Source organism: Momordica charantia (genome assembly GCF_013281855.1).
Source record: "Momordica charantia cultivar OHB3-1 chromosome 5 unlocalized genomic scaffold, Mcharantia_2.0 BLBB01000005.1, whole genome shotgun sequence".
NCBI lineage: Eukaryota > Viridiplantae > Streptophyta > Magnoliopsida > Cucurbitales > Cucurbitaceae > Momordica > Momordica charantia.
The window spans coordinates 5,456,906-5,470,387 of NW_028275163.1; the positions used below are offsets into that span (position 1 = coordinate 5,456,906).

The 13,482-nt window shown below is 40.9% G+C and overlaps 1 protein-coding gene across 3 annotated transcripts in view; it reads left to right on the forward strand.

Annotated features, from left to right (window-relative positions):
* The window catches only part of LOC111009309 (calcium-dependent lipid-binding family protein), an 84,177-nt gene that overhangs the window by 40,110 nt on the left and 30,585 nt on the right, over nt 1–13,482 (forward strand). For all 3 annotated transcript variants that reach the window (XM_088123960.1, XM_088123958.1, XM_088123959.1), the window contains exons 31-36: nt 521–629; nt 708–851; nt 1,652–1,927; nt 2,092–2,763; nt 3,576–3,791; nt 8,125–8,228. In XM_088123960.1, coding sequence (XP_087980086.1) covers nt 521–629; nt 708–851; nt 1,652–1,927; nt 2,092–2,763; nt 3,576–3,791; nt 8,125–8,228 — 1,521 coding nt within the window. The remainder of the gene's footprint in view (nt 1–520; nt 630–707; nt 852–1,651; nt 1,928–2,091; nt 2,764–3,575; nt 3,792–8,124; nt 8,229–13,482) is intronic.

The window sequence follows — 13,482 nt, forward strand, 5'->3', positions numbered from 1 at the left end:
AAAGTGGGTAATGTGATTTTTACCCAAATGAATTGGTTCACGCTAATTAAATATGATAAGTTTCACTCCCTGTTGTTTATGTACTGGAGTTTACAGTATCTCATTGTTTCTTGCTGTTTGCTTTCAAATTCATGTGATGAGGAACTATTTAGAGTAGGATTTATGGTTTGTATAACTGTGCAGTTACCTTTAGGCACTACAGACGACAATTGAAAGTTTAACAAAACACATAAAGTCGTAGGAAACTGATGTAGCTGTTAGTCATATTTGTTTGTTGGTTTGTTAGTTGTTTGGTTATTTGTTTGTTATTCGGTTAGCTCTTCCTTAGTTACACCAGAAACAAATGAAACTCCATGTAAGTTTCTGGTCAATGACAAAAAATGTTAAAATGTTGGACTTCACTGTACACGAATTTGAAGATTTCAGCCTCGGCTTTTATTAGTGGTTACTCACATAGATCTTTGTTTCCGATCAAGAACAAGAATTGCTATAACTGTTTTGGTCTTTCTTTCTTATGCAGTTTCATTCAACTCGACTTGGGCCAGCTACAGGTGACAAATAAATTTAGTTGGCATGGATGTCGAGAAAGTGATGCTTCTGCTGTTCATATTGATGTTCTGCATGCAGAGGTAGAGTTATTTATGGATTTATTTAAAATCCCAGCGAGAATATGTGGAAATCATTATTTCATTAATGTGCAATTGCAGCTTCTGGGTGTCAACATGTTGGTAGGGATTAATGGTTGCTTAGGTAAACCAATGATCCAGGAAAGCCAAGGGCTTGAGGTTTATGTCCGACGAAGTTTAAGGGATGTTTTCAGAAAAGTTCCAACATTTTCCGTTGAAGTAGTGGTAATATATTTTATTAAGGCTTTCTAGTATTTCATGGTTTAACATTTTATTTTTTGTTCTAATTGGTTCATATAATGTTTGGTTTGACGTGTTAAATCACACTAAACCTAAAAGCTTTAGCTGATATATAAATAGTAGTGGTAATATATTTTATTAAGACTTTCTAGTATTTCATGGGTTACCAATTTATTTTTTGTTCTAATTGGTTCATATAATGTTTGGTCATATAATAGATTATGATATATTTAAATCTTTTAATATATTTTTAACTAGCTTTTGGATTAGGATATGTTTAAATATTTTTAACACTTTCCTCCCACTTATGGACTAAAAAAATTAGCACAAGACCCAAAAATTGAACTATCAATATTAATAGTCAATTTTGGGAGAGAATTAAATATTTATCTCAACTAAAGGGTAAAACCTAGGCCACCTTAAGTAGAGGTGAGATACATGGGTTAAATAAGGAACTAGGAAAATAATCTACTCATTATAAGATAATATAAAAAGAAAAAGCAATTAGTAAATATCTACAATAATTGTTTGCTAAAAATACATAAAACCAACATTAATCGGAGAGGAAATGACACTAAGTTGAACGTAAGATTACTTATTCAGATACCATGTTAAACTACTATCATACCAAAAAATTTAAGTTGATAAGTTAGAGGATATTAGTCTTTTTCATATATTCTTAGTATGATGACTTTTTCATCATGATTTATTGTAAGCTGAACTTGGTATATAGTGGACCATCCTATATGTCATTTAATTGATTCTCATTGTTGCTTTTTTGGTAGGTGGGGGTGTTGCATGGCATGATGTCTGACAAGGAATACAAAGTTATTGTTGACTGTTTATATATGAACTTGTATGAACAACCTGTACTTCCTCCAAGTTTCCGTGGGAAAAAATCTGAGTCAAAGGATACAATGCGTCTGTTGGTTGACATGGTCAACACAAATAGTCAAATCTTATTGTCTCGCACAGTTACGATAGTCGCAGTTGTTGTCAATAAGGCCTTGTTAGAGTTGTGTAATGGCATTCAGGAGGAGTCGCTGTTAGCCCTTATATCAGTAAGTATATTTCTTGCATAACATTCAATATTTTTGTTTCAGTGAACGATGTGCATACTTACACATCTTATATGATTCATATCTTTTATGTGGTATATGGTGCATTTTAATTATGATGTCATGTTCTGACACAATAGTTTCTTTTATTTCTTTTGTTTTTGCAGCTTGAAGGTCTTTGGGTGTCGTATCGCATGACATCATTCTTGGAGACAGATCTATATTTAACCATCCCCAAGTTTTCTATTCTTGACATTCGCCCTGATACAAAACCTGAGATGCGGCTGATGCTTGGTTCATCAACTGACACTTCAAAACAAACTCATTTGGAGAATTTTCCATTTCTGAAGAGAGACAGCTCTGGGAAGGCATATTCTGAAGGTAGCCTCGATATGGATGTCCCTGTTGCTACAACATTCCTGCTGGACTATCGGTGGCGAAAGGAGTCTCAATCACTTGTTCTACGGGTTCAACAACCTCGAGTCCTTGTCGTACCAGACTTTCTCCTTGCTGTGGTTGAATTTTTTGTTCCTGCGTTGAGAACTATAACTGGAAGAGAGGAAACAATGGACCCCAAGAATGATCCAATTAGTAGAAATAACAGCATTGTACTGTCTGGTCCTATTTACAAACAAAGTGAAGATGTCATTTTGCTGTCCCCAAGTAGACAGCTAATAGCTGATACTTCAGGTGTCGATGATTATACATATGATGGTTGTGGAAATGTTATTCATCTAATGGAAGAAACAGATGGCAAGGGATTACATTCAGGGAGATGTCAACCAATTATTGTTATTGGTCGTGCTAAGAGGCTTCGTTTTGTTAATGTGAAGATTGAGGTACTAATACATCCCACATATTTACAATTAACTTCAGTGTTTTTTTTTACATCCGTGAGTGTCTGGACCAGTTTATAATTAACTTCAGTGTTGGTTGTGATTGTTATTAGTAAGAAAATTTTCTTTCCAACTTTTTAATATTTTCAACTTTTTCCTCCCTCCAATGAAAGCTTTAACTTCAACTTAAGAAGCAGGAACATGTAGAAAATGCTCAAGTGTCCGTGACAGACATGTTTTGGACACTGACACGCTCGGACACGCGCCCGACACATGTTCGACAAGCTAATTTAGAGTGTCCTGATACATTTTTTATTTTTTTTTTTATTTGGACACGGAAGAGACACGTCGGTGATGCCACAGGACACTATAGATATGGGAGGACACGACATTTAGAGGAATGACATTCAGAGAAAAAGAAAAAATATCCATAGAAGATGACCTTGAGTGTCGTTGAGGCAGCACTATAGCAAGAGACGAGGCCTTCTAGGTGGCGAGTGTCTTTTTTTTTAAACAAGATACGAAGTTTTCATTGAGAAATGAAAAGGAATAAAATTGCTCAAGGATACAAACTCCGAAAGGAGTGAATAGAAATAAAATAAAAGAGTAAGGGGGAGTTATAAATGCCTCCCAATTAGAACAAATCATACTAGGTTAATAGTTGACAAATAAATCCGAAAGAGAACACCAATGAGAAACCTTAACTTTACTAAATTAAAACACTCCAACCACTTCATGCAATTGTTTATTAGTATACTTTTACATCTTTTTGCAATTCTCATTTTCCTCTCCACTTATAAGTTTTTCATTAACAGAATGGTTCTCTTTTGAGAAAGTATACGTACCTAGGGAATGACAGCAGCTACTCTGTGTCCAAAGAGGATGATGTAGATATTATCTTTCTGGATACCCTTTCATCTGGTGAAGAGAAGGAGAATGCTGCATCCATGCATGAAACATCAGACGCCTCCAATGTTTCATCTTTGGAAAGTGATCCAAATACACTACGTAGTTTCACTTTTGAGACTCAGGTGTGATAATATTTATTATCTGTTTTAATGTTTTGATATAATGTGATATCATTAATCTGCAATAGATATTTGAATAGGTGAAAGCTGTCCATTTAAGCTGTCCTCAACTGTAAGTTATTAAATATAAGTCCTCAACTTTGTTAAACCTCTTACCGCATGCCCATTTAATAGTTAACTGAGCTGGTACCCAAAAGTTGATGTAAGAAAATAAGTCGAAAGAACTGAATTGTGGGTTTTCATTTTATTTTGGCATTAAGCGGGAGCTATGATCCGTCTGTGGTGTCATTAAATCATGATTTAATTGTTTCGTCCTCTTGCCTGACGTTTTGCAAGAACAATGATGGGATGTTAGAAACCCTCTTTGATACTATTAAAGCCTTCGAGTGGCTTTCGGGTTTAATGGTGAATTGGGACAATCCTCCTTTAGCGGGGTCAATATAGACTCCCAAAAAGTTGCTTTGATGGCTGCAAAATTAAATTGTAAAGTTGAACCCTTGCCTATTTTATATCTTTGGATGCCTCTAGGTGGTAATCCAAAATCTATAGCTTTTTGGAACCCTATAATGGAGAAAATCATGAAGAAGCTTGCAAGATGGAAGAGGTATCAACTTTTTAGGGGTGGTAGACTTACTCTCTGTACATCAGTCCTTGGAAGTATCCCTTTGTATTACTTTTCATTGTTCCAAATGCTAAAATTGATATGTAAGAAATTGGAGAAATGCATGAGAGCAGAGTTTTTCCCATCTAAGAAAACTCGTAAGTGTTTTCTTGGCTTTATGAACACCTGCGTAGTGTATTGCCAAGGTTTACCCAGCAGGATATGGCATACATCCATATCCAAAACATCACAAGTGATTTGATCCTTATAACTATTCCCAATAGAAAAGGGGAATCACATCTTCTCCTTTCCTAATCCAACTTACTTTATAAGGAGTAGGATGAGGAGAGACCTTGAGATTTAAAGCTGTAACTAGCTTGCTAGATACTACATTTTTGGTACTCCCATCGTCTATTATGATGTTACAAACTTTCCCATTAACTGTGCATCTTGTACGAAACAAAGAATGCCTTTGGGGATTTGGATTAGTTTTTTTTGGGTAAGAAGGATTCTTTCCAAAACACATGTGCCTTGTTCTCCTTCACCAGGTTCTAAATAAGCGACCTCTTTATCCGACTCTTGGTCACAAGCTGGAGCAAGATCTTGGGAATCATCCACAATAGTTATCGATTTTCTTTGGGGGCATTCGTTGGACAAATGACCTACCTGCACACAACGAAAACACTTGCATAAAGTGGGTCTACTATAAGCATTATTAGCTTTCTTGACAGGTTGATCCAGAGGAAACATCGTCACTGCTTTTACCCTTTGAACCTGAGGACGTACCTGGAATAGAGTTTTATCAAGGAGTTTTATCAGGTTGCTTGTTGTTCTTCCATAGCGACAGCAATAGCGATGGCCTCACTGAAGTACCCAATTGATTGAACTTGAAGCTTTTCCTTGATATCTGCCTGCAAGCCACTAACAAATCTTGCAACCTGATATTGTTCATTTTCGTCCAAGTTTGTTCGTGCTCCTAAGCGATGGAATTCCTCGATGTATTCTGCTATAGAACGGGTTCCTTGACGGCAATTTGGATACTGATTGTAGAGAACCTGTTCATAATTGATACAGAGAAACCTCGCAGTCTCGCACATATCCGTTTTTTCATTTTTTCCCATGTACGGATAGGAGGCTTTCCAAACCGTTGGCGATTTGTTTCTAGTTGTTCCCACCAAGCTGAGGCGCCGCTCTTCAACTTAAGTGCAACTAGCTTAACCATTATCCGGAGTAAACATATGCCAAAAAAACTTTCTACATTTTTGATCCACTCTAAAAATCCCTCAATGTCCATTTTAGCGTCGAAGCTTGGTAGATCAATTTTAATTTTGTACTCATTGGCCTCAATGATAGTTGTGATATCCTCTGTTTTGCCTTCTATCATTTTCCCAATTGATGATCTCCTCTTCATCACTTGAAGAATTATCTTGAATTTCCAGCTGTCGATAAAAAACGGCCCTTCCTCCTATGATTATTGTGATTCCTCCAATCTTGGTTCCCTCTATGGGTAATGACAGGTTCTTGAAACATTCTTGGACCAAATTGTTGGAAATCTTGGTCATCTTGAGCCAGTTCTCCTTGCTGATCCTGAATTCTTCCTGGTATAAAGGTAAGTTCTTGAGGTAATCTTGGTGCAGATTGGTGTGGATCATTACCGATTTTGATTCCTTGTTCACGAACCTCTTTTCCACGATCCATTATTGGCTAATCATGCTGCAGGTGTAGGGAATCCAACTTGTCCACAATCGTATTCAATATTTAGCGTATTTCCACCACATTCCGCTGGAGGTTTTCGACTGCCCCCTCAACCATCACTAAACGAGTGGTTGTGCATCGTGGAGAGAGGATGGTGGTCGAATCCATCTCTTTTCCGGCGAGAGAAGTATCACCACTGTTGGAAGTGTTCTTTCTACTTGCCATCTTGGAGCTCTGATACCAAATTTGATGCAACTTAGGAATGAGAAATATTACTTAATAAGATTCTGCCTTTAAAGATACACCCAAGGGCCTTTAAATAGGCAAAGCTTGCTATGGTAGCTACAAGTTACTGTGGTAAACTAACTAAAAGAACTAAAAGGCTAAAATAACTAAAAGACTTAAAAAGGCCAAACTAACGTATATGAAGTTAGTTACATCACTACACCACCCCTTTCAAGCTGGAAAAATATTAGAAATGTCGTCGACTGAAGAGATCACATCATCATACTGCAAAGGCTCCAAAGCATCAGCAAAACCGTCCAATTCAAAAGATTAGAAATGTCGTCGACTGAAGAGAAATAAAACATCGATGAACTGAAAATCTTAAAGGGAACTTGATGAAAAGATGCGCCAAAAATTCTGAAGAGCTTTCTTCTAGTTGAGCCAAGACCAGAGATGACATCTACACACTTAGAAGACCACCACAAAGCACCATCTTCATCAGGCTCACTTTCAGAGATCAACGCCTTGTGTTTTGCAATAATTTCAGCAACCTGCCTTTCAAATTTTGCTTGGATCTCCATCCCTCCTTTAGCAAATTCTTCAATGCACAAAGCCCTGCCTTTTTTGAGCTTCTCCAACTCCAAATTTTGTAGAGCTGACTAGGGGTGTAATAATTTAGTAGAGCTCTTCCAGAAACCAAACCAACTCGAGCTCAAGTCGATTCGGGTTGGTTTGTTGTCGGGTTGGGTTGGGCCAACATCGTTTGTTTTTCCATTTTGTTTTTAAATGGACCATGGGTTCTTCAGATTTTCTTCTTCCTCCCTGAAATCTCACTTCAAAATCATAATCCACGGTGAAATTTTAAGGAACCCCACCAAATTTGTGTTAGATCGTGATTTTGATTTCGAATCCCACCTATTTTTTATTTTCTTTTTCAGATATATCCATGAAAACCCACAAAAACCTTCTTCAAATCTTCCTCTTTGGATCTTTTTTCCATTAAAACCCACATAAATTATATCTTCTTCTTCAGATCTTCAGATCTTCTTTCCATGGAAACCCACTACAGATCTTCTTCTTCAAAATTGACCTCCATGAAAACTGGAAAAAACTCACTTCAAACCCTCTTCATCAAAACCCACCTCCATGAATACCATCTTCAAAATCAAAACTATCCTGTCGTGGATCTATTAGCTTGCATGCGCATAGGGAGGTCGTTGTCACCGTCGTGCATCTTTTTTGTCTCCGCCGTGGATCTTTTTTGTCGCCACTGTCGTGGATTTTTTTCTTGTCAACGCATTTTGAGAGGGAGGGTGGGATGGGGGACATTTGGAGGAGACACATTTGGGGAGAGAGGGAGAGGGGGAGAGAGAACGGCGCGTCCACCCAGGAAAGGTAGGTTTTGAGTCAATACATGTGTCACATTTGATGCATCCTTTTGAAAACTATGCACATTTATTGGCTCATCCAAATTCCCCGTAAAATTCATATCTCTCTCATTAAAATCAGATTTGGAAGGGACCGAGGAGACTAAATTTTCATATGTGACTTATTCCTGTATTAAGGTCCGTATGAAAATTTTTATTTTCTTGAGAGCTCTCTATTTCTATATGGTGTAGAAAGAGAAATCTCTATAATAATTAATGGCATACCTGATGCAGTCATGAATTGCAACTTTGCTCCTGGGAGGTTTGGCTTCCCTCAACTTTCTCTCTAATTTTTTTTACTAATGTCAAATTTGCTTTAATAATCCTCTTAATTTTATTTTTCTTCAGTTGTTTCTATATTTGTTTGGATTTCTTATCTCTATGTCAGGTGGTTTCTCCAGAATTCACTTTCTATGATGGCACCAAGTCTTCTTTAGATGACTTGTCATATGGCGAGAAGCTTCTTCGAGCAAAATTGGATATGAGTTTCATGTAAGAGCACCAAATTTCTCCTTTCTGTGCTCAATGTTTTTTCTTTTAGCATTTTACTTATTTAAAGTATGTGATCATCAACTCAAAGTTCTTTATGGCTCTTGAGATAATTTTGCATTTATGCTACGTTTTTTTTTTAACAAATGTATGCATGTCCATCTTTCAAGCTCTAGAAGGTCTAAATGAAAGAAGTCCTAGATTTTGGTTAGATAATATTGATTTATGGTAATTTAAAAGACAAACTTTCAAAATGTTATTATGTTAAAGAATATATATAAAAGATTAAATATACCCTAACCTATTGGCTTAAGGATTAAGGATTAAGTTTTATATTAGTACTTTAACATTGTATTAGAGACTATAATGTCATTTTCTCCGTGTTTCATATAATTGTCCACTTTTTGAGTCCTTTGCTAATTTTCAAGTCCACAAGTGACAAGCTTTAAGAATATGTATAAAGGATCAAATATTTTCAAGACCACAAGTGACGAGCTTTAAGAATACTTTAACCTATTGCCTTAAGCTTTTTGGGTTTGGTGGTTGTTAAACACACTAGGAAAGTTTTCCTTCATATGTTGTCAGTAGGCTCAGCATTTTGCCAATTGAGGGAGTGTCAGCTTGGGGTTCAATTTTTGGTGTGCTCGTGTAGAATTGCTTTTTCAACTGCTGAAAATGTATCCAGAGGTGTAGTACTTTAGCAAAATTACATGGTTTCCTCCATCTACCTGGAAGGTTCTTCAAGGGTTCCCAATGCTTGGATAAAAACTTTTGGAAATGATAAATAATGTTGCTTGTCCTCCACCAATTGAGGCAGCTCGTCCTCTTCACTAGAAGAATCTATTTGAAATTCATTTCTTCTTTGAAACGGAGGGTTTTAATTTGCGTTATGTTGAAAGATTTGTGGTTCTTTCATTCTTCTTGAATCCAAGATTGGTTCTTGAAGCCTTCTTGGTTCAAAATATTGCTGATCTTGAGCTATCTTATTCCCTTGTGGCCTGTTTTTATTTCTTCCTTTTGTTCGATTCCTTCTTGATTTTGTTGGAGGTTTAAAGGTTCAAGTTGTCTCACGGTAGTTCCCATGAGTTGATGCACCTCACGCACATCCCTTTTGATGTCAACGGTAGCTTCTTCAACCGATAGCAAGTGTCTTGTTGTGGTTCGTGGTGAGAGTATGGTGGTTTGATCTGCCACTTTTCTGGTGATGAGTCTCCCATGGTAGAAGGGAGGTTTCTTACCCCCCATTTGAGCCCAACGATCTTGGTGCTCTGTGTAAGGCCTCCCATTGTAAATACCTATGTAAGGAGGGGTAGGGAGGGAAATTCCCCCCTAAAGGACAGTTAGGAAAGGGGTTGTACGGGGAGGTTGGTTATAAGATAGAGGTTTAGCTTGTTTTGGGTATGTTTTGTCATTTTGTAAGTCTCTGACTCAGGAAGGAGAGTTCCAGGCTTCCAGCCCTCTCGAACGGCCGAGGACTGGGTTTGCCCTAGGGCTGTAAGTTTGCTTTGTGTTGAACACTTCTTTTGAATATCAAATTCTAAGGAGATACCTTACAAGTTGGTATCAGAGCAGTTCATCCTAGGCAGACTAAGCAAGATGACTCACAAGAGACTTGAGGACAGATGCGAAAGCAATGAACAGGAACTTAGTGCTATCAAGGAGAACGTGGAAAGAATCACGTCTCAAATGGAAGAACAGAGGAAGATGGCTGAAGACACTCAAAAGGCAGTGGCGATGATCCTCATGGAGATGTCGCACGGTCGAGCCAAGTCAACGGGCTTACCATTGGAGGAAGCCTCCGGCTCAAAAAGGAAACACCCAGAAGAGAACAACAATTCGGTGGATACGAGACCAGAGGAAGGAGACAGTGCCACGAAAGGAGGAGACAACCTTTGCGACCGAAATAAGTTCAAAAAGGTCGAGATGCCCATTTTCTCCGTGACGACCCCGACGGTTGGCTTTTTCGGGCAGAACGATAATTCGAAATACACCATTTGTCGGATTTGGAGAAACTGACTGTGTCTATTATCAGTTTTGATGGTGAAGCTTTGACGTGGTACCGATGGGCCATCACCAGAAAGACGTTCTCGAGCTGGTACGACCTCAAGGTAAGAATGTTCGTGAGATTTCGTCCAACCCAAGAGATTAGTTTATGCGCTCGATTTCTAGCTATCTGGCAAGAAGGGACGGTGGCCGATTATCGGCGGCGATTCGAGGAACTATCTACACCACTGCAAGGAATCCCCGCTGACGTATTGGAAAGTACGTTCCACAACGGCCTACTACCCACGATTAGGGCCGAAGTCCTTTACATGGAGCCTATTGGGCTGGAGAGAATGATGAAAACGGCCCAGTTAGCGGAAGACCGGAATGCAGCCTATTTCCCAAATTCAGTGACCTCAAGCTAGACAGGCTTGAGTCCAAACCCCGAACCGGCCCACACCCCCTCACCCCTACCCGAACAATTACCCTAACCAGCAAACCCACATCCAACCCTAACACGTTTTCCACACTGAGGCAACCCCACAAGGACGCAGGTTTTAAGCGCTTGACAGAGGGAGAGTATCTCCTACGCAAAGAGAAAGGTCTCTGCTTTAGATGTGATGAGAAGTTCTCGGTAGGGCACAAGTGTCGAAGTCGAGAATTACGTGTCCTTGCTCACGACGACGACAATAACGATATGGAAATTGATCCCCGAGGACGTCGGTGAGATCGTCGAGCTTTCGCTGAATACAGTGGTGGGATTCTCATCACCAGGCACCATGAAGCTGCGAGGTACAATTAACCAGATGGAGGTGATCGTCTTGATCGATTGTGGGGCAACCCATAACTTTATCTCGCAGAAATTAGTAGAGACGTTGCAACTACCGACCGCGGATACTCTGAACTACGGCGTGATAATGGGTTCAGGGGCGGCGGTTTGAGGTAAGGGAATCTGCAAGGGAATGGTGTTGGTTCTCCCTGAGTTGACTGTGGTAGAAAACTTCCTCCCTCTCGAACTCGGCAGTCTCGACGTTGTTCTTGGAATGCAATGGTTGAGTACCTTGGGATCGTGGCAGTGGATTGGGGAGCTCTAACTATGGAGTTCCGACAAGGGGACCGTCGAATCGTGTTGCGCGGTGAACCGTCCTTAACCAAGGTCGAGGTGTCTCTAAAAAGGTTATCCCGATCCTGGGAAGAAAACGATCAAGGATTTCTGATTGAATTGAGAGCTCTCACAGCAGGGTCGATGCTTGACACCGAAGGTACAGCGACACCTCCCCCTTCCTACCCAACCATGATTGACAAACTCATTGCCGAATACCTTTCTGTTTTCCAACCACCCACCGGCCTACCCCCATAACGACCCATCGACCATCGCATCACTCTAGCCGAAGGCCAACCCCCCGTGAATGTTCGGCCATACCATTACCCGTATGTCTAGAAAGTTGAGATTGAACGCTTGGTCAATGAAATGTTGAGGGCTGGAATCATCAGACCAAGTATTAGCCCATATTCGAGTCCGGTGCTGTTGGTTAAGAAGAAGGATGGAAGCTGGCGGTTTTGCGTGGCCTACCGCGCTTTGAATACAGCCACCGTGCCCGACAAGTTTCCGATCCCCGTCGTGGAAGAGCTGCTTGATGAACTTCATGGATCACAAATCTATTCCAAGATCGACCTAAAATTGGGATATCATCAAATCAGGGTCCACGAGGCCGATGTGGCCAAGACCGCGTTCCGAACCCACGAGGGCCACTACGAGTTTTTGGTGATGCCTTTCGGGCTAACTAACGCGCCAGCCAACTTCCAAGCGCTGATGAACCAGGTTTTTCGTCCTTTTCTTCGTCGGTTTATTCTGGTGTTTTTTGATGATATTTTTGTTTATAGTCCAGACTTGCACTCCCACATGACACACCTTACCGTGGTGTTCAACGTTCTCCACGACCATTCCCTCCATGCCAACCTCAAGAAGTGCAGCTTCGCTCAGGCTTCGCTCAGGAGCGTATAGAGTACTTGGGACATTGGATCTCCGCTCAGAGGGTTGAGGCCGATCCGGAGAAAGTCAGGATTATGATGCAATGGCCCATCCCGTCGAATTTGAAAGAGCTAAGGGGTTTCTTGGGCTTGACGGGCTACTACCGGCGGTTTGTCTCAAACTATGGTGCCATCGCCGCTCCCCTCACTCAGTTGTTAAAGAAGGATGCTTTCATATGGACGGACCAGTCCACCGAAGTGTTTGGGCAGCTCAAGAACGCCATGGTAATGCTCCCCGTGTTGGCTCTTCCGAACTTCAGCCGACCATTTGTGGTAGAGACCGATGCTTCGGGATTTGGTCTTGGTGCGGTGCTGTCCCAAGATCAGCGACCCATCGCTTTTTTCAGTCACACTCTCTCGACCCAAGCTCGACTGAAATCGGTGTACGAACGTGAGCTCATGGCTATTGTGCTAGCCATCCAACGTTGGCGGCCATATCTCTTGGGTCAGAAGTTTTTGGTTTGTACTGATCAGCAGACACTCAAACACCTACTAGAACAGAACGTGATTCCCCCCGAATACCAGTGTTGGGTTTCCAAGCTCCTAGGCTATGATTTCGAGATCCAATACCGACCCGGGCTAGAGAACAAGGCCGCGGACGCTCTCTCCCGCCTTCCACCTTCGATCCACCTCAACAGCTTCACTGTCCCTGCAGTTTTAGATGTGGAGACCGTCTGACGGGAGGTGGCTCAGGACCCACAGCTGGCTCCGATCATTACTGACTTGCACAACGACCCTGACAGTGTCCCACGCTACACCCTCCACCAGGGAACTCTCCGGTACAAGGATCGTTTAGTATTGTCCAAGACATCCACCCTCATTTCAGCCGTACTCCATTCTTATCATGACTCAGTTTTGGGAGGCCACTCGGGGTTCCTGCGCATGTACAAACGACTGACCGGTGAACTGTATTGGATTGGAATGAAAGCTGATGTGAAAACTTATGTGGAGAAATGCCCGGTTTGTCAACGCAACAAATCCCTCGCCATGACTCCCGCCGACTTCCTTCAGCCCTTGCCCATCCTAGACCGCATTTGGGAGGACGACATATCCATGGATTTCATCGAAGCACTTCCCAAATCAGCAAGCAACGACACCATTTTTGTCGTGGTAGATCGACTCAGCAAGTATGCCCACTTTATCCCGGTATGTCATCCTTTTAATGCTAAATCTGTTGCAGCCTTGTTTGTGAAGGAACTGGTACGCCTCCACGGGTTTCCCCGATCTATCATGTCCGATCGTG